This window comes from Trachinotus anak, unplaced genomic scaffold (genome assembly GCF_046630095.1).
Source record: "Trachinotus anak isolate AG129_WGS33_773 ecotype Australia unplaced genomic scaffold, CSIRO_AGI_Tana_v1 ptg000015l, whole genome shotgun sequence".
NCBI classification, from domain to species: Eukaryota; Metazoa; Chordata; class Actinopteri; order Carangiformes; family Carangidae; genus Trachinotus; species Trachinotus anak.
This window is the reverse complement of record NW_027273866.1, coordinates 4,107,726-4,132,066: the sequence shown is the minus strand read 5'-3', so window position 1 is coordinate 4,132,066 and position 24,341 is coordinate 4,107,726. Positions and strand designations below refer to the sequence as shown.

The 24,341-nt window shown below is 42.8% G+C and overlaps 3 protein-coding genes across 4 annotated transcripts in view; 2 read left to right on the top strand and 1 right to left on the bottom strand.

The window, feature by feature from the left end:
- Window positions 1-2,333, bottom strand: part of mnat1 (MNAT1 component of CDK activating kinase) — a 31,447-nt gene extending 29,114 nt beyond the window's left edge. The window contains exon 1 of the mRNA XM_071498099.1: window positions 2,124-2,333. Within this exon, the coding sequence (XP_071354200.1) occupies window positions 2,124-2,212 (89 nt within the window). The 5' untranslated portion in view covers window positions 2,213-2,333. The remainder of the gene's footprint in view (window positions 1-2,123) is intronic.
- A 1,145-nt stretch (window positions 2,334-3,478) lies between these two features.
- six4a (SIX homeobox 4a) lies at window positions 3,479-10,024 on the top strand. Of its 2 annotated transcripts, XR_011693684.1 has the most exons (4): window positions 3,479-4,728; window positions 6,475-7,169; window positions 8,282-8,948; window positions 9,240-10,024. XR_011693684.1 is itself a non-coding variant. In XM_071498523.1 (3 exons), the coding sequence occupies exons 1-3, from the start codon at window positions 3,995-3,997 to the stop codon at window positions 8,893-8,895; spliced, it is 2,043 nt and encodes a 680-aa protein (XP_071354624.1). In that variant the 5' UTR covers window positions 3,479-3,994; the 3' UTR covers window positions 8,896-10,024. The 2 variants fall into 2 exon arrangements, 1 of the variants encoding a protein (XP_071354624.1); XM_071498523.1 differs by having other exon boundaries at window positions 8,282-10,024.
- Window positions 10,025-16,695: 6,671 nt separating this feature from the next.
- On the top strand, window positions 16,696-19,046 carry LOC139633188 (homeobox protein six1b). Its single transcript, XM_071498702.1, has 2 exons — window positions 16,696-17,537; window positions 18,342-19,046. Exons 1-2 carry the CDS (start codon window positions 16,978-16,980, stop codon window positions 18,634-18,636), a joined length of 855 nt encoding a protein of 284 aa, XP_071354803.1. The 5' UTR covers window positions 16,696-16,977; the 3' UTR covers window positions 18,637-19,046.
- Window positions 19,047-24,341: the final 5,295 nt, after the last annotated feature.

Genomic DNA, 24,341 nt, shown 5'->3' with positions numbered 1-24,341 from the left:
TGAAAACGGTTTAATTCTAATGGCTACACCCACACTTATTCACAGTATTACCATCATTTAATTCTGATTATACATTTAATCTGTTATATTGGCTGTCTATTGTGTTCCTACAACAGCTACTATTTCCTTAGTTGTGATATCATTTCACAAAGTGACTTTTCTGTCTTATGTGTACGTGACTTATACAAATATGGACTGATGTAAATATGTAACAGTTTATGTGTCAGTTTGTGTGTTTAATTAAGTTTACTGACACACTATCTATTTGTATAAATGCATTTATCTTTCTGAATTATTTATTTTATCCATATTACCTCTTTCTTTCTTACTCACTGTTTTCTGTATAGAGTTGTTCAGTCCCTGTGAAACTGAAACACATTGCTCAAGCTACAGTACAGACCTCTGCAATTGTCAACTCCCCAGTAAGTCTAGCTGCAAACAAAAAGACAAATGACATCAGTGATGAAAATACTAATACAGTTTGAGAGTACAGCAGTTTCCAAATGGTGCATAAATTCACTAGCGCACCGGCTCCGAGGAACAAACCCAAGGTGACCTGAGCTGGGACATCTCTCCAAATTGCTTCATTGCAGAATCATTTTAATTTTCTGCGTGTAGCCCTGCATCCAGACAGAGGCGGTGAGTTATGAGCTCTCTGACCTGATGACAAAGCACAGCCGCTTCCTGATGGCTCGGTCAATAAACAGACAGGGTCGAAAAAATGCTCTCATCAGGCTACCACTGTCACTGCATGATGCTCACAGAGAACATGCCCCCCTAATTTAAATGACCAGGTTTTTAAACAGATGACAAGGTTAAACATTGGAAAATGCTACAGCAGACAAGTGTTACCCAGTACTGACATGACGGTAACACACAATCAAAACTGTAGCAAAATACATAGGATTAGTGTGAACTATTGTTCTGTGGCAGAACAATTAGTCTATTATCAAGTCTATCAAAATAAAATTATTCCACTTGTGATAAGTGATTAACTGTTGTTTAAAGATTCAAGAATACAAAGACTTGCTTACATTTTTTTTTGCTTTATGTCATTGTAAATTATATTTCGAATTAATTTTCTGGTGACTTGTGATTATCATATATTATGTAAAATTACTGACCCACCAAACCAGACCTATCACAGTGGTTTAGAAACTTAAATAGGATTATGTTCAGGGATTGGCCTTAAAATGGTTAAATGCAGGTATAAAGGTGAAAATGGTTACTTTTAGGATGCATCTTTTTTCATGGTTTTGGTGAGGTTAGGGTATGGTCTGGACTTGATTTCTGTATCTACTTGCAACGATGGTAGGATTCATAGGAACCAGTTTATAGAGAATGTGATTCATCAGTTAAGTACGCAGATGTCAGTGAATCCTACTATAATTATATAGTACAACCCGAATGCAGATTAGATTATAACTCCACTGGATAAAGTGTACTACGTATGGAGTTAAAACTACAGCACACACTGCAAACACACAAAGGTTATACTCCCAGCCATCGGTCACTCTTGTCACTGCCATCCTGAATGCTTTGTACTTTCCAAAAAAAACAAGTAAAAATCCAGGAGTTCTACAGTGACAAAGGCTGTGTGTGATTGAAGATTGAAGCACCTGCACCGGTTTGAAGACCTCTTCTACCAGCTGTTTAACAGGATTACAAATACATACAGACAGTGCAGGTCTGGTGTAAACAGGCTTGACAGTCGTCAAGCAGCACTGTCAGTGATGTGACAGAGGATGGCCTGTGCCACCTCGCCTGTTAAAGCTGCAGTATCTTTCTGAAGGCTTGTCATAGTTCATAGTATCAAATTAAATTATCTACATGAGTATGCAGTTTATTATCCACCTTTACATTTGACACATCACTGAGCACAACAAACCGTTAGCTAAAAGCTCAGAAGCAGAAATATGTTACAACCTCTTTAACGTCCGAACATTAAGACTTGAGAGAAGATAATGAAGCTTAAAATAAGACATAACCGCTTGGTTTAGATGCTTTTTGTGTAGGTATGTGTCTTTTTTTTTTTGCACATTTTGAAAGTAAAAACGTCGTGTTGTGGGGGATTTTGCTTCACTCTGCTTTCTTTAGGCTAGCTGTCGGATGTAAATACTCACAGCGTGTGGCCGCAGACGTTAACCATCAGCTTCAGCGACGGATTCCTGTATTTGGTTGTTTTGCATCTCGGACACCCCTGGTCGTCCATTTCTGTGCGAGCTACACAAAATGACAAGCTACAGGAGAAAAAATGTCAACACCCAGCAGCTCTCCTGTCACTTCACAAGAAGCGAACCGCTGCGCCACACAGAATGTGGTCCGACGGGGAAAGTGCACTAATAAGACTGGTTCCGACTTAATGATGACCTCTACAGCAGCGGTGGTCACACTGTGGTGCAGGCACACACTGGGGTCCCTGAGGAGTCCCAGGGGGTCTGAGGTAAAAAAGCTGAGTTGTTTATTTTCACTAGGTTGTATTTAGAGAGAATGTTTATAATGGTTGCTTTCATCATGGGTTTCACTGTCTCCTCTGTGCACTTCCCCATACAGGACTCCCATATATTCCATGATCTAATGTAAGTCAGAACTGAAACATAATTAAAACCAAAACTCTACCCAGATGTTGTTCCCCAAGGCATCTGACATCATTGCGTTTCTGCTTTAATGTATAACTGTTTGGGGGAAATAATTCACCAAGGATGATGGATATATTATGTGATTTATAATCCTATGTATGATGAAGACAGAAAATGTCTATTGATAAAATAGTGACAAAATTGTAACATTAACTTTTGAGCAGGTTGGTTGAATGGTTTAATTTCAAATCCAAACTTTCAAAGGCCATTGCTCAGAAAGCAGATGTACTGTTGTATATTTTATCAGGGATATGTGATATATATTGATTTATTGATAAATGTATGCATGTCAATAATTGTAGGACAATGTTAGACTGCACTGCTGCATTAGATTTAAAATGTTGGCAAAACAAGCAAACAAACTATCTTCTTTGTTTCAAAGTTTTGAAATAACGATGAATGCGACCCAGTGCACATATGATACGAAAATACAAACACAAGCTTTTATGGGCGAGTGAGTAACATTTGATGCAAGCTACCCTTATGTTACAAATATGATATCATCTTATATTAATGTTAGACAGTTGGTTGGCTTTGGTGCTAAGAGTGAATGGTGAAAATAAGACTTAGAGCTACTGTTTGAGCTTCAGAGAAAAAAGAAATATGCCACCACAAATATTTATGAGATGGTCTGAAAATTATGGAGATGTTTGTTTCTGTCGTTCTTATTAAATATTATATGTTTATATATTGGATTTCATCCGACATTGTATATCGGGATCATAATGCGTCTGTTGTGACTTGACAGAGTCACGGTGTATGTATAGCTTGTGACGTACAGATCGGCACATGAACTGCAGTAATAATAATAATCAAAACAGAATACGTTTTTAGTTCAGTCTCAGGTTTAATTTAATGTTTTATGTTTCAAAATCATTTCAGGTTGAGATATCGAGGGGCAATATCACAGGCTTATTCCCCCCCTTGGATTTCCATTCATAGATAAGGGAATAAAAACTGCACACCCAGAGCAAAGGCAGGTCCTGGCCATTGAGACAACGAGGATACCCCGTTCCCACGACCCTAAAAGCACTCACCTTGCACAGGTGAGCTACGGGAATATGCTGGAAGTTATATGAGTGACAACTGGAAACCAAACATTCGTGTCTGAATCGGCTTGCTCCTCCCTTATGGGTCCATCAGCGGCCAATAGCGTGGCTCTCCTGCAGATAGACCCCAGTGTGTCTCCTTCCAGCTCCAGTCCCCGCAGAGTAAAAGTCACGTTGGAAGGAAAAGGGGAGAGAGATATCTACTTACAGCTGCTGTCAGATATCCGATCGCATTCGCATGGCGAGGAGGTAACCTGATCGAGCTGGGAGGAGTGACTTTACCAGGGAAGGCTTGAACAAAAAAAAATGTCTTCTTCTTCTGCCGGAGAAGTCACAACAGCAAATGACATCAAGAGGGAAAATGTGAAGGAGGTGGATAAGCGGGAGTGCATCAAGTTTGTGGCGCTGGACGCGGCGGAGTTGTCCATGGAGCGCACGACTCCCAACGCGGACGCGGTGCGCACGGAGCTGTTGGTGAGCGCCGCTTCCTCTCTGGCTTTCTCCCCGGAGCAAGTGGCGTGTGTCTGCGAGGCTTTGCAGCAGGGAGGCAATGTGGACCGGCTGGCCAGGTTCCTGTGGTCCCTGCCACAGAGTGACCTGCTACGCGGCAACGAAAGCATCCTAAAAGCCCAAGCCCTCGTTGCTTTCCACCAGGCTCGGTATCAGGAGCTGTACAGTATTTTGGAGAACCACAGTTTCAGTCCGTCCAACCACACCTTTCTGCAAGATCTGTGGTACAAGGCCCGGTACACCGAGGCGGAGAAGGCGCGGGGGAGACCCCTGGGCGCCGTGGACAAGTACCGGATCCGGAGAAAGTACCCTCTCCCCAGGACTATCTGGGACGGCGAGGAGACTGTGTATTGTTTCAAGGAGAGGTCTCGAAACGCGTTGAAGGATCTGTATAATCAGAATAGGTACCCCTCTCCTGCCGAGAAAAGAAATCTCGCCAAGATTACAGGACTCTCCTTGACCCAGGTCAGCAACTGGTTCAAAAACAGGAGACAGAGAGACAGAAACCCGTCCGAGGCACAATCAAAAAGGTGAGGCAACAAGAGGAGCAATCCACATAATTTCAAACTTCATATGAACCAAATTCATGAAGTATTTCTCTGAGTGCACCGTGCGTAAAAGGCGCATTAAAATACACAAGGGCGAATTTTAACAAAGTATTTCAAAGCTTTTTTTCATGCACGGACGCCTAGTTTACAACCATTCACACTTAAGTCAGTGACTGACAGTGCTCAGTGTATTTGAGAATCTCCCGTCGGTCTCACTTATAAGACTTGACAATGTAAATCAATAACTGTTTATAATTAAGAAAGAAAAAAGTATGCGTAAAAGGGTTTGGAGCACGCTTTAATGTTTTGAAATATGAAGCGATTGCCTTTCAGATCCGGTTTCAAGTGCGTTGGTGCTATGGGGCATGGAAACCATAAGCAACTAAATATCACTAACCTCCCTCCACACACCCCAGTGCCTTCACTACCAGACACATGGAGAGTTGAACTCTGATGAAACAAATCAAGAGGTGGCTGGAAAAGTTACTTTAATCTCGAGTATTAATAATACGTGTGCGTGGATGTGCACAAAAACCCACGCACGCGTACACACGCACCCTAGCGCGTGCGTATGTCCCCAGTCCAACATAAATCATTTTCATAATCACCCCCCCGCCCCCACCCCCCACCCCCAGACCTGAAAGGATCCAACATAACTCTTCCACACAAACAGATTGAATTTTACCTTCTTTCATGTTTCCCTCTCTGTGAACAAAGCTGACGCACACCTGGTGGAGGTGACCCCTCTGTGTGTGTGTGTGTGTGTGTGTGTGTGTGTGTGTGTGTGTCATACACACACACACACACACACACACACAAACAAGCGCGAACAAACACACAAACCATCACACAATACCGTCACATCGCGACCACAATTATTCTGAAACGATGTTTTAATACGTTTATAACCTGTGGATATTTTAACGAACTTAATCGTCTCACACTTGCAGTAACCAGTGTCTTGCTTTATATCTTTTCCTGGAAGTGTGTGTGTGGGGGGGGGGTTGGATGTTTGAGTGTGTGTGTGTTGTGGGGGGAGGGGGGTGATGGGGGGGTGCAGCTGTTTTTATCAGTCTTTCAACATGGGGGGGGGGGGGGGTTAATAAACAAAACCTAACGGCTACGTCCACATTGTTTTGTTTTTTTTTTTCTAAAGACACTGTCTTTTAAAAAAAATGAAAAATAAAGATTTAAATTTTACATCGGAAATCGAGGGTGGGGAGGGGGGGCAGCAAAAATAAATCGTTTCAGCCATTTGTTCCGTCACGCCACCAGCTCTGGCATTTTGTCACAGCAGAATTTATTGCGCCAAATGGTTGCACGGTTGTTGATGTTGGTTGGTTGTTGTGAGTGCAGCTCTCTCCATGAGGTAAGAGAGGGCTACACATTCACAAACACAGCCTGCTCTTCAAAGCTGTGTAATAACACACCAACAAATGTGACTGTCTGAACTGGGTTATAGGCAAGATGTGGGTGGAAAGGAAATAAACGCCATTACACTGGTTTATACTCTCTAATTGGGACAGTGCTGTAGAGTGTGTTTTCTTTCCTGAAGGGAAGTAAAAGCACTTAATGTCTAAATCAGGAACTTCCACTTCTTACAGCCTTATTCCATTTCGTATTAATATGTATTTCGTCAATTAATAACAACGATTTACCACAAATGATTCTCTCTTTCCTTTGTTTTGTGACATACCATTTGTCATCTCTGTCTGCCTTTTTTCACAGCGAATCTGATGGAAACCACAGCACAGAGGACGAGTCTAGTAAAGGCCAGGAGGAGCTGTCACCTCGGCCCCTCTCTAACTCCTCAGATGGGGTGATCACCCATGGGATTCAAACAGGACCTCTGGACAGTGGGGTGGTCATCCAACAGATCGGGGACATCAAGATGCCCCCTGGATCCACAAGTGGCGGTCTCTACAATGGAAGTCTAGTGACCAGTAACACCTCTCCCACCGTGTTTCACAATGGTGGCTCGTCTTACCTCCACACACCTGGAAACATCCTCTTCAATGGGCTCAATTTGGGCATCCAGCCCTTGGCCTTCAACCCTCTGAGGCCGCCCGGAGGGGTATTGCTGGGGGGCTCTGGAGTGGACATGCAGATGCAGACAGGGCAGGAGAAGGGACTGGGCAGTTCTGCTGAGGACTCCAGCCTGCAGTACGCGTCCTACTCTGGCTGTGTGAATGGAGCTGAGGTGAAGCTGGAGGGGCTTCACACCATGGCCGCCCAGAATGGGGGCTCCTCTGTGCTGACGTTCAGCTCCTCGTCAGGTGCGCTGCAGCTGGGTGGCTACAGTCTGGTCCAGGTACAGAGTGGAGTCTCTGACAGTGATGGCAGCTCATTACTCAACAGCGATGTAGGTCTTCCTCCCCTGCAGCTCTCCTCTGCCTCCTCTGCCTCAACAATCCCGCAACAAGGTGGGTTCAGGAAGTGATATGTTATTCAGCTTTCACACTAGTTTATTTAAAATAATTTTTGCTGTTGCATTTACTTGAGAAGTGCATTACAACATACTGATGTAAAGATGAGTAACAATGACACAATAATATATTACAGTATTTTTGAGCTAGTGAGTAATGACTAATCATACTTTAATTCCTAATAAGGAGTGGGAGACATTGTCTAGTAATAGGAATATGACGCTCATACATTGTCATTCACTTACTCATTTAATCTGTCAGTTAAATACAACAAATTTGCTCTAAAGTAATGCTGTTACATGACTACAGCCTTTACAATCAAGAAAAGACAAAAATAAGATCTACCACAGTATTAGGATCTTATGTCACAAAACAGATATTATATCCTTATGTCTACCAGCGTCATAGCAGGGCAGTGGTGTTCTTTGCCCTCCTTAAATGTTCCAGTGCAATGCTGCACGTCCCTTGTAGTTTGTCAACAGATCTCTACTACGTCCACCCAATATATCCAAGCAGCTTTATTCTTGGCTTGTCTGTGTTTGGGCCGTAGCCCAAAGGGCTGATACTACACATAACACAGAGCAGAAGAAAGAGGGAAGGGCCCCACACTCACACACACACATGCACACACAAGAGGTGGTCCTTTGAAAACCCCAGAGATGGATGAAAACAAGTTCTGAAGTCACCATCACTCATCATCATTGCGCTCTTGATCTGCAGAGCAGGGAGGTGGAGAAATACGTTTCAGACAATCAGAGGCCACAAAACGCACTAACAGGGAATAAACCACAACAGCACTTACTTTGACAGAAAGCAGAGAATCTACACCAGGATGAATTATAAGGAAAAACAGAAAATTGCAGCTTGCTGTTGAGTTCTGGCAGGCTCCTGCATTCGTTTTCTGGGGCACTGTGGGGCCAAGCTTAAAGAGCACCAAGTGTGTGAGACACACAACAGCAATTTTGGGGCCAAGGCCTGCTCTTAATGAAACATATCATACTGCGAGGAATGAGATGGTGGGGTGGGGTGGGGGGGTTCACCCGTGAGCATGGGATCTATACTGGAGGTAAAGATACTGAATGTATTGATCTGTCATTGTAATACCACAGGTACGATGCCTCTGAACAATGTAGCAGTGACTTCCTCCAGCGACGACTCGTTCCAGCAGCACGACAAACTGACCATGACGTCTCTGCACCACAGCACAGTTCTCTACAGCATGAGCAACACCGGCCAGCCATCCATCAAGAAGGAGCCTCTGGAGGGCGGTGTCTACTCTTCTTATCACCACGGGCTTCACCTGGACCCCAGTGGTCAGATCAGCTACACCACACCCAACTCAGAAGAGGCTCCCTCTAGCCAAGGTCCCGCCTCAACCACTGAGGTCCGCACCGTTACCTCGTCCAGCCCCGAGCCAGAGGTCTACACCACCCTCACCGTCAGCACGCCCCTTATGGCCCAAACAGACCCAAGCAGTCACCACCTCCAGTCCACAGAGTACCTTGGGGGCCACGAGGTGCGGGGGCCTCCGCCCTCTCACATGATGGGCCCTGGCATGAACAGCAACTACATGAACCTTTCAGAGAACAAGGTGGATGGCTCGGGCTCAGGAGGAGTGAATGAGATGGTGCGGGCAATGTGTGGGGAGATGGAGGCTGTGGAGGGGAAGGAGCTAGCCAAACTACAGACAGTGCAGATGGATGAGGACATGGCTGACCTTTAACCTCAAACCAGTCTCCTCGCAGAAGCACTCGCGTCCTCCCAGGCAGTGATATGGTGAATCTTTTTACCTTTGTGTGAGCGTGTGTGTGTGTGTGTGTGTGTGTGTGTGTTGTTTTTTTTACCATTCATTTCCTTTAAATGTTAAATTATTTGTGTTCATTTGACTTTTACAATGCACTCTAGTCAGAGGGGAGCCCTGTGGGTGGGCATTATCAGTTTATCATAAAGATTAAAAAAAAAAGTTTTTAAAGCCCCGTTTGTAAAATGAAACATTTTGACTGTTTGGTGCAAGCATAAGAAGCCGCTGTATGTGTTTGAGCCATGTTTAAATGTGCATTTTTATAGGCAACACCTGCTACTTCCTGTTGAGTGGATTTGATCTGCAGAAGCAGGTGCTGGAATGCCTCGAGTCATGTGACCAGGATGTTCCTCCAAACTAAATGCGTCATCTGGCTCAAACCAAAAAGGTCATTCGGTAGGGGGGAAGAGGGAGAGAGCCTCTGTGAAAATGATCAGTTGAACAGCGACAGCTTTACTGAAGGACTGCACACACATACGGAGAATAATAGGTTATTAGACACAGAAAGCTGCTGATTAAGGAGAAAAAGTGTCCTTCAGTAAGCACCTTAAATTCTCTGTCTCACAAGTCACAGCAAAAAACCCTGATTTTGTGCTTTATATCACACCAAATGAACTCAGAGTGTTGAGTACGGGACTAGAGTTAAGACGAATGTGCCTTTCTGCTACTTAAAATACACAATGGCATTGGTCTGTTTTTGGCATTTGCACTAACCACGATGACATTACAATGTACACGTTTCAAACAGCCCTCATGCTGGAGGGTGTGTCATGTGCAACAACAACAACAACAACAAATGTGCACTATGTCAGCAATGACTCCTGTGTCGAACCTCATCATCAACCTGTGAGACCGAGATACGAACGATGATCGGAAGGTCACACTGTCAGTTCACATGTTGTCCATCATATGTTGTTTATAATGCTGCAACTCATAGTATGTTATCTAGATGTGATGATGCTATACTATATCGTGTTTCATTTTGACGTGTCTCTCCAAATGTCAGTAATCATGAATGATATTTTTCTATAAAGCCAGATGCAAACATCTACAGTGTGTATGCTTTTTGAAACATATAAGGAACAAAGGGACAGAAGTTAGAAGTGAATAAGAGGACATCTGTTTTTTTTTTTTTTTTGAATAGTCCCACCTTTAAACCGGAGAGGGATTGTAATAATTTCTCTTTGCATGGCGTCATAATGTTTTGGACACTAGTGCCTTTTACTTTTTTTTTTTGATGAATAATCAGTTGTAGCTCTAGCGTTTGGTGTGCAGGCAGCAGCTTCAGAGATTTACCGCCACCGCCATCACTGGAACACTTGTTGGGTGTCAGATGAGGGAGAGAAAAGAGAGAATGTAGAGCCCATTTGTCAAGTGTGTCCGGTGCTTTTCACAACAGGAGCCGAATTCCTCGCTGTCATACATGACCATAATAGCACATTTCAGCCTCACAGCCAAGTCAGACCACGCACATGTATCAGTGCGTCACATGTCTTCATACCAGAGGACTAGTAACACTTTAATTTGTCAGGATTTATGACATAATCCCATCAATTTGAATGGACATTTCAGTGAAAGTATCCTCAGTGCTTTAATGTAAAATACCAAAAATCGTGGGCAAATAGTAAACTGATGGTCATCTGTTTTTTTTTTGTTTGTTTGTTTGTTTGTTTTTTATCTTAGTTTGAATGATATGTTTGTTATCTGAAATTATGTGAATGTATTTTTCTAAATCTCCATACTGCAATAAAACTTTATATTTATAAAAACATAAAACAAGACATTTTCAATTCTTTCTGACTAATTTAGACAAAATTAAGGAATGACCTCTAAGGTTTTTTGAGATATGAGACAACAAGTAAGTTACAGACAGAAAGCACATTTCTATGCAGTCAAACTGTGAGGATGGGGGGTGGGTGGGGGTGGCACGCAGTAATCCAGCAAACCTGGCGCTGCTCTCTGCAAACCTGCAGTGATCGTTTGCACATGCCTGGCAACCTGGAGTTCATTAGCTCTCCTTTTCTCATCTCAGCCCCTGTAATTCAAATAAACAGCAACGAGATTTCCAGAGGTAAAGCTCCTTTTGGGTGGGGGGTCTGCAGCTCCCCACAGCTCAGACCAACCCAATGGCCTTTTTCCCTGAGCGAAGGCCGAACAACCCCCCCTGCTTTAACATGTGGAAGAATGAATCTGAGGTGCTGTCACTCACAGACACTGAGTCTCTATCCAGAAAAGAGCCTGAACTCCTCTCACGGCTTCAGGGGATTCTCTGTCAATTCAATGAGTTTCCACCCAAGACTCGTTCACTCAGTGGGCACCCAACCAAACCAGCGCAGAGAGATAAGATGGAGGCAAAGTTTGACAAATGGACGAACAGCAGGGGATTTTATTTTATTCACAGAGTGTCTGTGGTGAATTATAGGAGTTGTCCTCTCAGCGGATCCTGGCTGGAGGAGTTATATATGATCTAACTGATGACCTAAATAAACAGAGGCTGTTTGTCTGTGCTCACTGTTGAGGCACAGAGAGAGGAAGAAGAAAAAATAGGAGAGACTAGCGGGAAAGGGAGGGAGAGACAGGCTGCTAGGATAAAGTTACCTGTGCACAGGTGACCTCGTCGCCATGGGCAGTGGATTAGCTGATTGTTAGGTATCAGGTAACTCCTCCTGTAATATTGAAGAGGGTGAAAACAGCTTTGTTGGAGCGCAGAACAATATCCCATTCGCAGCAGTAGCCCATGGTCTGTGGGTCTCACGGGGAGGGGGACACAGAAAACTCCAAATTCCACCTTTGTATTGTGCCTATAAATTAGACGAGGAAAGGAGCATTATTGTGGCCTCACAGAAGACGTCTCGTGCATTTTTCATGGGGACTCGACACAGTTGGTTGCTGAATTTTTACATTTTACTGCTCTCTTTATGTGTGAAAATCGGGACATCCCCATATCCAAATAGTGGATCATTTCTGTCCACAATTTCAAACATGCAACATAAAACATACTTGAGTGCGCAGTAAAAAAAAAAAAGAAAAAAGAAAAAGAGGGAACTCCCCCAGAACTCTGGCCTTATTAAAAACACTGACCTCTGATCTTTCAGATGGTTTCAAAGCTGACATTTAATGCTGCGCAGCAGACTGCAAGCCATATGTAACATGACCTGGGGAGAACGGTACTCCACTGCTCCACGTCCCACTAATGAGAGGGCAAGGGTCAGTGGGTACCAGCCTGCTCGTACAGACCCACCACTACTGGCCAAGTAGTTCTCTGTCCAGAAACTGTCTACTATACCAGGCTGTGGAAAGTAGATGGTGTTTACAGACTGTGGATGGGAAATAAACGTCCTAGATCCTTGTACAGTTTTTTTTTACCTCCTTATTTGTTGCTTGGCAGAGTAGATGGTATGTGCACATGTCAGCTCCATCATCCAGTGTGGGAAGGGGAAGATGCAACCAGCATGATTCACCAGTTTGTTCTGGACTACAAGGACAGAAAAAACATAAGTCATGAGGACAGTTTTAAGTGTGCATGTGTTTGTGTTTCTGGGTGTGATGCACACACACACACACACACACACACAGTGGCAGCAGCTGGGAGGCAGCATCATGGCCACACCACAGTGGTCAAAAGGTATTTCCCAGAGAGAAAACACCACTTTGTAACAGGAGCAGAGCAGATGAGGCCTGACATGATCATGGAAACACACACACACACACACACGCACACCTGCTCCTTACATGAAAGCTAAAACTTTATATGCAAAAACACAAATAACAACTCCATCAGGAGTTACATTTTGACTTGTATGATCGCATCGCCATGGCGCCCCCTCCCTGCCGGCAGGCTCACATCGCCGCAGCACATCACGTTTAAATCGTTCCCTTTGTTTGTTTATGTTTGTCTGCCCGCCTGGTTTGTTTACATACTCCTGCCCCGCAGCCAAATAATAATACTAATTCTAATAACAATAATTTCCCTGAAACAAATGCCCTCATCTATGTGCCCCTGCTGTGTTTACAGCAGAGCACTGTAAAAGAGGCCGTAATTGCATATTTGTGGAGGTGGTCCTCCGAGGAAATGCGTAATGATTTTGATGGGGAGGTGGAGGGATGGGGAGGGGGGGGGGGGGGGTCGCTAACCCCAGTGCACTTGTACCAGGTCTAATTTTCCAACATGACAGGAAACTCTGTTAAGCTGATAATTGCAGCTCCAATTTCATTTAACTCACTCATGTCAACAGTTGTGTTTTGTTTTGAGAGAAGGAGCTGCCTTTTTTTTTCACTGCCTCTCACTTCACCAAATAAAAGCCTTTAACTCTTAATTATAGACACATTGAGGACATCTTGAATTGACCAAAAACTATAAAGCAATGACAAACTATTGATTAGATTAATTATAGGTCGATAAATGTGCAGTTAGTCAAGTGTAAGCAGAAAAGACAATTGTAGTGGGTTTTTTTGTTTGTTTGTTTGTTTGTTTGTTTTTTGCAGTTTTCTTGCACAGGAAATAACATATATAAATAAATGTTTTTTAATAAAACAAGCGTCCCCTATAAATTGATGCAAACGACTTTTATTGTCGTTTAAATAAATTCAGCTTTTTCTCAGTGAAGTGGCAAGGTTTCCTCTGAGTGTCACCTAAGTAAACCCCCTCCCCAAGAAGAAAATTCAAAGCAAACGCCCCCCACCCTGGGAACTAAATCTGACATTTTTTCACTTGATTTAAACAGTATCGGCTTTGTTCCAGTCGATACAGCTGAAATAGCACTTTGGATTTAGATAGAGTGAAAACCATCTGTTCAGTGAGCCAGTGGTCGTTTCGATTTTCCCCCATATTTTCAAAAAAACAAACCCTCCAATAGGAAACACAAGTCTTTTTTTTTTTTTTTTTTGATGATGACATTTTTATGAAGTGTTTTCTGCTGTTTTGAGTTGATCCCCTTCCCTCCTCTCATTCTCTCCCACTGGACTGAAGTGTCACTGTTACATCTGATGTATCTTCCCCAACAGTGCGTGTAACAGATTACAAGTAATGGTGGTAGATACTGCTGCTATCAACAGGGTAATTAATGAGGAGTTGCTGATTCAATAAGCACACAGGCCCACACGCCTCCGTCCCACGTAGGCCTGTACCCCACATTTAAGCAGTTAAATGAGCGACGACTACAAGTTTATTTTTCAGGGTTAGAAACATTCTGACTCATTTGAGATTTTCCGGAAAATCGTGACTACAACTCCGAGCATCCAGGATATTTAGCAGCCCTGAACCTACAGGAGAGGTGCTGTGGTTTTGGCCATGCAGGAGCCAGTTGTGGGGAGAGAAAAGGCTGGAAGGAGAATAAGGAGAAACCCTCCTCGTTTAGAAAGGAGTAAGGAGTGATCGCACTAACCTATGTATTGCATTACTTGTCGGGGTATGAGGAGCCCAGCACTGGCCGCGGCTGAGGCGGAGAGTCCACATCTTGAAATAATCTCGCCCCCCGGGCTGCTCGGGTTAAAGGAGGAGGCGCGGCGCAATGTGGTAGAGATATTAGAGAAACCCGAGAGCCGCTCATCAGACAGCTCATTTACTGAAGCACTGAGGTTTTACACAGCTACAGACCCCGAGCTAAAGTGGCCTGAGAGCCTGTGTGTCCACCAAGGATATAGACCTCCACCTCCAGACCCACACCAGGAGCCACTATTTCAGCCTGTTTCAGCAACATGAGTGTTTATAGCCTGTATTGCGTAAAAAAAAAAAAAAAAAAAAACAAACAGGAAAATTATGGGTTTTTTTTTTTTTTATTGTTTTGTAACTTTTCGAAATAAAGGCAAAAAAATATAGCACATGTTCAAAAACTCATATGTTAAGCCTGTTGTTATCGTTTTTGTAGCCAAAGTTGAATTTCAGAAATATGAGAACGAGTCAGGAGGAAATCAGATGGTTAGATCCAGTCCATTATCTGATAAAGGAAAGAGTGGACATATGGCAAAGTTTTACCTGCAGTTTCTTATCCTCAACTCTCGAATAATCTGTGGTCTACAATCAACCATATTGTCATTTTGCCTGAATTAACACGTCCATCTATCCTAAACATACGCACACATTCCCCAATATTGAGATTTTTTTTTTTTTTTTTATTTATTTTTTTGCATTTTGAAAACATAATCTCGAGCTTCTTTCTCCATAAAAACCCCGAGGGCTAAATTAGGATACAGGATATTCCATCAGAGCAGATCTTTCTGTTTTTTCAGGTGTCTGTCGCCATAAAAACTAAAGTTCAAAGCATTTTATCTTTAGTATAAAATCCTTTATAAAGTGCACATCTTCCCAAAACGCTCTGTGTGAATTTGTTGACATTAAATATTATTTTCTGGGGCACAGTCTTGTTCTTTGACATATTGAAAGGGAGTTTAGTTTCAGACTTTGGTGCAGATAAAGAAACGTGATCTATATGGCTCAAACCAACAACTGCACCACCAAGAACCACTGTCGCAGAGAACTCATTTACTAATGGATTGGTTTAGTGTTTCACCCCACAGAAAACACTGGAGCCAGTCGGGTGCCCGTCTAATCCCTGAAATATAAATGTAGGCTACAGGGTAGAAGGAGCTCTTCACAAACACGTGATGATGTAGGAGACAAAATACAACAAATATAAGGAAATATAAGTAAATATAAGGGGCGCGGAGCCTGTTATATCTGTATAAGATTCAACTCTGCTAAGTCGGGATCTTCTGTGCCAGAAATTTACCAACTGAATCTAACCAATAAGCAAAATTGCAGCCTTTATATGATTAAGTCTAAATTCTGAAACTCCTTTATTGCCCCAGTTTACTGCAGGTGTTGGAAATGTGTGCGCTACTGAATTTGTGAATCCTGAAGGTGTTTGTCAAATTGTCTAACAAGCTTAGACCATGTGGCATTTCATATCACTCCCCCCCCCCCCCCCCCCCACCACCACCACCACCACCACACACACACACATACACACACACACTTAAGTGGCTGATTTCCTACTAGTGGTCTATGGCCCATAACACATTTGGCAGGTAGTGCAGGTTCCCCATATAAAAAACGTGCGTAATGGTACGCATGGACCTAACTATCATAGGAACTTATTAAATTATATCACCTCATAAAATAAACGGCTCCGCTAATGAATGGACTATGAAAGATGGGAATACAACAAAATGTCCAATCTGAATGCAATTTAGGCGGTGGGCGTCAACCACAATCAGCTGTAATGGTTAAAAAAAAGGTGTCTAACAATAAAGACCTTCAGTTATGCAGAAGAAAAAAAACAACCAAAATATATTTTTCTTTCAGTTTTTGTTTAAAAAAAAAAACCCACTTTGTATTACCATCAGTTTATTACTGCTCACTTATGTGTTGGTCGTGAAGCTGTTTCAGTCTTTAAAGCAGATAAACCTTCCTCCACAAATAAAAAGCCGTGTTTCTGTGGGTTCACCCTCCACTGACTGTGACTGCTGATATGGAGATGCAGTGTGCGGTTTGACCCACGTGGGAAGCCCGTATAGGCACCATTATGGGAGATGTATATTCAGAACATGTTAATAAGGCTTCTTAAGAGGTCTGCAATAATTGATTAGTGTTTAGGTGCTGCTCTGCTCCCTCAGCTGAAGCGGGAGAGGGACTGTGGGGGCGGGAGGTGGAAGCGCTCCTATTTCAGCCCCTGACGCACTGCCTCTGGGGAGGAAACGGAGCTGCAAACTCAGTCCTGCTCTGCTGTACAGGGTGCAGGGCAGAGGGAGAGCCAATCACCGAAACGCACAGGCTCCCTTTAAGCCTGACATATCTCCAGCAGGAACAAATTGTCCCAACAATCAACATCCCAATCTGCTGCGCGCATCAGGGGCTGCAGTGGAGTGGATAGCTTGTAGGCCTGTGCTGCGCGGAAGGATCGCGCTGGATTGCATCGCGTTCAAGAAACTAGAAACGCATAGAAATAAACGACAGCCATCGTTTTGGATACCGACGTTTTGGGCGGAGGAGCGAGCTCGGACATCATGTCTATATTACCGTCCTTTGGGTTTACGCAGGAGCAAGTGGCGTGCGTTTGCGAGGTGCTGCAGCAGGGAGGAAACCTGGAGAGGCTCGGCCGCTTCCTGTGGTCTCTGCCCGCCTGCGATCACCTCCACAAGAACGAAAGCGTCCTCAAAGCCAAGGCGGTGGTGGCCTTTCACCGGGGGAACTTCAGAGAGCTCTACAAGATCCTGGAGAGCCACCAGTTCTCTCCGCACAACCACCCGAAGCTGCAGCAGCTGTGGCTGAAGGCGCACTACGTGGAGGCGGAGAAGCTGCGCGGCCGGCCGCTCGGAGCTGTAGGGAAGTACCGGGTGCGGAGGAAATTCCCGCTGCCCCGCACGATATGGGACGGCGAAGAGACCAGCTACTGCTTTAAAGAGAAGTCCAGGGGAGTGCTGAGAGAGTGGTACACGCATAACCCCTATCCGTCCCCGCGGGAAAAGAGAGAGCTGGCCGAGGCCACAGGACTGACCACCACGCAGGTCAGCAACTGGTTCAAAAACAGACGGCAGAGAGACAGAGCCGCAGAGGCGAAGGAGAGGTACGTTAGAGCGGCGCCGCCTCGGTGCCGCTTGGTATTTATACGTTTTTGTTGACAGCTTTTCAACAGCGAAACCATGTTCAGCTCGAAGCAATCTCACCGAAATGTGGCTGCAAGCGATCGGTTAGGTGAAGAAAGGGGATCGGAGTCACGGTGCTCTGCCAAAAATCGTGCCAGAGAGAAGTGACAACACGGAGAGGGAAATAGAAGAGTGTGTGATGCAGGGATAATTTCATTTCGGACAGAAGCTTGAGTTTCCACATGTAGAAGTCCCGTCCTGATGACAGTGATGCTGGCGAACAGTAGCGTGTCGTTGACAGATGATGCACTTTTCTCAAACTGAATCATAACTTAAACTATGCGCTGATCTGAAATATACGGATGCACACATGCAAATAATCTGCTGTGCCGTTTATTAATGGTGGAGAAACACAGAAAGTAGTAGTGCGGCCACATCTTGGAGAAGAGTTTGAGATACGTGTTGACGTGATGGGATACAGAATAAAAGCTCTGAAACACACTTTGTTTGTATCAGTCAAATACCACCCGGCACAGAGTAAAATACAACATACCAAATACACAAATGCACAAAGGGCAAAAATCTGAACACCTCAGTTTGTCTTAAAGCCAAGGCCTGTTTTATTTTTTGTCTTACTGTAAATCAATCATGGCTGCCTCTTATATTGTTTTTAGATATATATTTTTTTTCATCTTCATAATGTTTCATACAGGCCTAACTAACACACTGATCCAATGCCACCTTCTCACATATTTCTAATATTTCCCCCTTGTTGTTATTTCCAGGGAGAACAGTGAAAACAACAACGCAGGCGGCAACAAACAGAACCAGCTGTCCCCGCTGGACGGAGGAAAGTCTCTCATGTCCAGCTCGGAGGACGAGTTTTCTCCACCTCAGAGTCCCGACCAGAACTCAGCGCTTTTGCTCCAGGGCAACATGAGCCACCCCGGGGCCTCCGCTTACCCCATGTCCGGCCTGGGAGCCCCACAGCCGGTGCACGGCATGCACGGACACCCGCACCAACTGCAGGACTCCTTGTTGGGACCTCTAACCTCCAGCCTTGTGGATTTGGGCTCTTAAAGAGGCTGCCAGATTATTCTATTTTACAAAAACAAAACGCAGAAAAAAAGAAGACTGATAAGTGTATCAGATTGACTACATGTATGAAATAACACTATAGTAGCCTACCTTATAATATAGACTGACTTGTCTGTCGTTAAATTTGGTTAGAACAAAAATCCTTTATGCGCTTAACCTGTATATGCCCCCTGACAGGAGCTTTTCTGACCTCCTGCACACGAAAACACACAAACAGGACCTGTCTGAAACTCTTAACTCAACGAAACACTTAACTGGACTGCCCATTTGCTTAATTTATGATATTTTGTTAAGATAACTAAAGAATTATAGAAAGCTCCTGCGATGGAAACTAAGAGGTAACGTTTTCATTAGAGTCATGGTAATTAGTTTCCAATAAAACAAAAGTAACACATTTGTCTCTGTGTTATTTGTGTATTTGGAGAAAAAAAAAAAATAGCCTATAGAGATTAATGTCCGGAATTTACCCTGTAGATCGTGGCCCTCAAACCTGCGCCAACCCTGTGAATCGGGAGGATAATCTGACAGTTTATTCATTGATTTCAGAACCTAATTCATTTTTTTTTTTTTTTTTTTTTTTTTTTTTTTGGTGTCGTCCTATTCAATGACGTTTTTGCCCGCTGCTTGGAATGATGAGTGTTTCCTTGAAAAAATGATAAATTACATGCAAAACTGCCTACAGGCGATCAAATCTGCAGTGGTGGGATATGAATCTCTATCAACAATATTATGAGTCATTATGGAGTAGAGATTAAAGCCTGTTCCACGGGTTCTCTGGCTTTTAGCAATAATAACTCAGAACATATTATTCAAAGGGAAATTTAATTATACCAGTGTGAGTCAACATCAGCAGCTGTCTGTCAGGAGCCTGTTGTGTACACACGAACCAGCTTTGCTTCCTTTGAATATCGTGTCTGTTCTATGACACACGGTCGGCTGGAAGAGAGGGTTTTTTTTTTGTTTTTTTTGTTTTTTTTCGTTTTCGTCATTTTTTAGCTCGACTGCTGCGGATCATTGGCTTTTTGTTGCCGTGTTTTCTTTGCTCTCTCTGAGAGTTTGTTCTGTCGGTTCCGGGCCATGGGAAAGAGCCACCACTCAACCTCTGCCAGCTCTGGATCCTCTGACGAAATATGGGCAAACGTCCCATATATATATATATATATATATATATATATATATATTTTATTTTTATTTTTTTTTAAAGTTTAATTATCAGTGCCTGATGAAATCGATATGGATAAACAAAACAAAACAAAACAAAACAAAACAAAACAAAACAAAACAAAACAAAACAAAACAAAACAAAACAAAACAAAACAAAACAAAACAAAACAAAACAAAACAAAACAAAACAAAACAAAACAAAACAACGGGGGCTTTAATATTAGATATAGCTATAATTGCAAAGGAAAAAAAATCTGATATTAGCAGACACTCCCATTGCTATAGACACCATAATAATAATAATAATAATAATAATAATAATATCCTAAACTGAGAGGACAGAATATGGGGAGGTGGTGGCCTGAGAGCAGCTCTCTTGCTCCCTCTTCTCGCCACCACCCCCCACACTCTCTTTGGGCTCATGTCAGGGTAAATTGTTTTGAGCGGAGAGCACCGAGGATTTCCTGAGCATAATCTGAAACAGTCGCTGCTAGCATTACTGCCTGATTGCGAAGATTGCAGGGCTGCAGCGCCCCGGCTTCAGTGGAGGGACCTTGAGGTATTCTGCATCTCAGAGGCCTCTCTCTCTCTCTTTCTCTTATTCTCTCAGCCCCTCAGGTCTACTAAAAACACCAGGGCTGGGCTCCCAGTCTATCACCCACAGCTTTCCATATGGTTGTGTTTGAGTGATATGCCTGTCTGGCTGTCCTCAGCAGACCCTCCATCAGCAGGGTTTTGGTCAGTGAGTCTTATTTTTTACATTTTCAATCTAATATGTGAGAATCAGTGGTGGGGTACAGATTCACATCATTCAGTGAAGGAAAAGTAGCAGTGTCACACTAGAAAAGTACTCCATGATACGCAAAAATCCTGCATTCAAAATGTTACTCAAGTGAAAGTACAAAGAAATAGCAGAAAAATTGACTGTACACATAGAAAGTAAAATATTATGTAGAATGGCTCCTGTAGGTATTTTATTATTAATGCTAGATCATTGTGACAGATGTCTTTTAATGTTGTAGTTGGGCAAAATGAAGCCTTTGTGTGCTATTGGGATGTTTGATCTATAACAATTCCTTCTATTTCATTAACTGATCATTTGTTTTTTTTAATGTAAAGTTTTAATCTGCAAAGTAATGATAGCTGTTAGATAAATGTAGTGGAGTAGAGTAAAGTAGCAAAAAATAGAAATACCCAAATTGAATACCTCAAAATTATATTTCAAGACCTTGGAAACTTGGTTTTAATCTTATGGATTTCTCTATAAAATGAAACAAACAAACAAAAACCAAAGTTAAAAGGTTTAACTTTACAAACATTTAACATTCAAAAACTCAGCTAATTTCCTTTGTCAGCACTGCGGCCTGCAAATATAAGCAAGCAGCCCCACAACCGTCATCAGATTTTGACTGGAAAGTTGCAGGATTGTGGGCGGTGCAATTACAATACAATATGTGACAAAATGTTTTTCCATCTGAGCCTCATCACTTCCAACCAGTGAAAAGAGCAGAAATTTCTCAGGTGAAAAAAAACCAAAACAAAACAAAACCTTTTTAATTTAAGCAGTAAACTGCATGTTCTCATCACTCACACTAAGAAGCTTGAGAAAATGTTTTGTTTTGTTCTTTGGGCCTTTAATTTCTATACTTGAGTAGATGTTCTTACTGTACTATACACCGCAAATGAGAAAGTATGACATTTTAATTTCCGAGCAGAAAATTTGAAGAGTGTAATTACAAAATGCCACCAAAACATGCAGACAATCCTATATATTTTTATTTTACTCTTGGACCTTTGCTTTTAAGTCACACTGTAGATAGACCAACTGTATTTTTGAAGCATCAAATTAAAAAAGTCAAGGGATGCGTTGTAGGACAGGACAAACCGATCTACTAAAAAAAAAAAAAAAATAGCAAAGATATAACAGTGGTTTAACTTGTATGTAAATATATGAATATATAAATATTCATTATAATAGCCCACAACTCAGAATCTTCCCAAGATGTTGCTCAAATGTCACATTCAGCAGAGGTCAGCAGAGAGCAGAGGTTCATATATAATTCTGACCACAGCAGGTGCCTCACACTCTTGGCCCACGGTCTGGCTAAATATTCACAAATTAACAAACAGGTGATCACAAAGCCACAGAAGTGACTCCTCATACCTGTTAATCTAATGACAACATGTCCAGAAGGGTAGAGACACAGCAAGGATTAAACAGGCTCGAAGTCACCTTCAGGATGTGCAAGGGACTAAAATCAATCCAACACGGAAACTCTGACAGTGCTTTTAATCAAGCTCGAATCCCTCGCTTCCGAAATCCAGAGGGACAGAGTCTGCATTCATGAGTCTATGACACAGCGCGTCTTCCTCTCAAATCAGTCATGCACCAAGTGCAAGAGGAAGGCGTGCTCCTGCCTATAGACTAGATGACAAAAGCTGGAGGTAACGTCAGCCTAAAGCAGAGCGGTGCCAGTAACAACAGCTGCTGATGGCAAACAGAGTGCGAGTCATCAAAAGGGCATTTCATTTGTCATTGGCGTAAGTGGCAGTGGCTCTAAATCAACATCAGGAAGGGCCCTGACGTGTGCAAATAAACATGGAGAGAAGCCCGCATGAGACTGCGCCGTCTGCCTCAGCTGGGTTAATGTTTTCTCTGGCATCAGACATCTCCTACAAGGACTAACTCCAAAGCTGAGGAACTTTTGGTTGAGTAGCCCTTCCATGGTCTGGTGCCTGCAGGTAGCTTTACCCCACATGGGAGCCGGGTGTGAGACAGTCCCAGGTATCCATAACCACAGGCTGTATGAGGGGTGTGTGTCAGGACGGGGAGTGGAGGGGGTGGGGTGGGGGGCAAGCGGGTGATGAGGGACAAAAGGATCTTTTCAGGTCTGCCTCAGAGGGGTGGGGGTGGTGGAGAGATTTTCTTACCAATGATGCATGGATCTGACAATGTTCCTGCCTGGCCATACCCAGAGGCAGATGCAAGCCGTGTGTGTGTGTGTGTGTGTGTGTGCTTGTGCATACTCATGTGCACCAGTGTGAGTGTATCTGAGAAAATAAAACTAATTAAAAGTAAAACTCACAAAACATTTCCTAAATGGCAGAGGCAGGCGTCTGCTATATGTCTATGATATAAGAGTGTAAAGATCAGAGAGATTTATTGTACGCTGCCTTTAAAAAAAAAAAAAAAGAAAAGTTAATTATACTGATGCAGGAGCTGCGAGCCAAAGATAGCTTCTCCTCACAAGAGTAGGAAGCCGCTCAGGAAGCTCCTATGTGACAGAGCTGAAAGAAATATTTATCTCCTTCTTCCAGTGGGATGAGTGATGTATGACCCAGGGTTCAGACCCAGGGAGGAGGAGACTCTGGAGACGATCCCTAACCATTAAGGTGTTAAATAGCATGTTCTGTGTCAAATAAAGGACAGCATCATATACACTACCTGATGAAAGGGGGGGAAATTTTCTAATATAGTACAAGAGGAGAAGACAGAGGACAAGATAAGGCGTGTGTGTGTCTACGAAAGAGGACTTGTATAAAAGAAATGTGGCCAGAAGGCACAGGCTCATATAACAAACTCTTCCTGAGACAAGACCCAGCTCTGGCTGCTGAGAATCAGATATCTGTATTTTTGGAGCTTGGAGAGAAATGTGATAGTGGCATTAGTCTCATGTTTTTGATCAGGAAAGTGACTTCAGTCTGGGATGTTTTTGGAATACTTTTGAGAGGATTTAACAGATTTTTGGGTAATGTTAGTTTCAGCCTTTTGAAGCCAAATTAAAACAGATCCACATGCTGTGGATTGTACATTCAGAGTAAATATTGTGTGTCACCACATGAGATGTGACATGATGCATGGATGCTTTATGAAGGACAGAGAAAGAAAAACCAGCATTAACAGGAAGAACCCTTAAAGCAGGAGGCAGTAGCAGCAGGAAACAGTGCTGCGATGTCCGACACAAGTAGTAGCTTTATGGGAATAAAAGCAAAGGTGTAAATATCCAATCCAGGAGAAATAAAAAGCAAATCTCTCTTAAACTGCTCTAAAAGAAAATGTTACTGATTTTCATTTTAGAAAAACTGTAATTATTTAATCTCATTTCACAATATTTAAAAAGGTAATGGATAGTGTTATTCTAAGTAGTTTTTATTATCAACAAACCCATTTAAAAGATCAAAAATAACTAACTATGTGCTAGTCTATCTCCCAGTACTTTCTGATTGTCACATCCCGTTGTTTGTGACCAAACATGTAAATGACAAATATATTTCATTTTTTAAAAATACTAATTTTCTGGAACAGTGGAGCACTGTAGCATTTCACAAATGTCAAACAGGAATAAATCATTTATTTGTTAGGGACTTTAGCCACAGGTTATTACAAATGTCGTACAATAATGTGAATTTACAGCAGCAGCACAGTGTATGTGGACAAAAAAAAAAATTACAGTGGGACACAGTGCAACATGTCATTTATGTGCTTTAATAGTTTTAGTCTCACCACTTTAAAAGTCTTAGTG

Bases quoted from the DNA above. Each gene is read 5' to 3' on its own strand.
- six4a (XM_071498523.1), top strand. From the start codon at position 3,995: ATGTCTTCTTCTTCTGCCGGAGAAGTCACAACAGCAAATGACATCAAG. The intron at 4,729-6,474 runs GTGAGGCAACAA...CTTTTTTCACAG, and splicing joins TCCGAGGCACAATCAAAAAG to CGAATCTGATGGAAACCACA. The intron at 7,170-8,281 runs GTGGGTTCAGGA...GTAATACCACAG, and splicing joins CTCAACAATCCCGCAACAAG to GTACGATGCCTCTGAACAAT.
- LOC139633188 (XM_071498702.1), top strand. From the start codon at position 16,978: ATGTCTATATTACCGTCCTTTGGGTTTACGCAGGAGCAAGTGGCGTGC. The intron at 17,538-18,341 runs GTACGTTAGAGC...TGTTATTTCCAG, and splicing joins GCCGCAGAGGCGAAGGAGAG to GGAGAACAGTGAAAACAACA.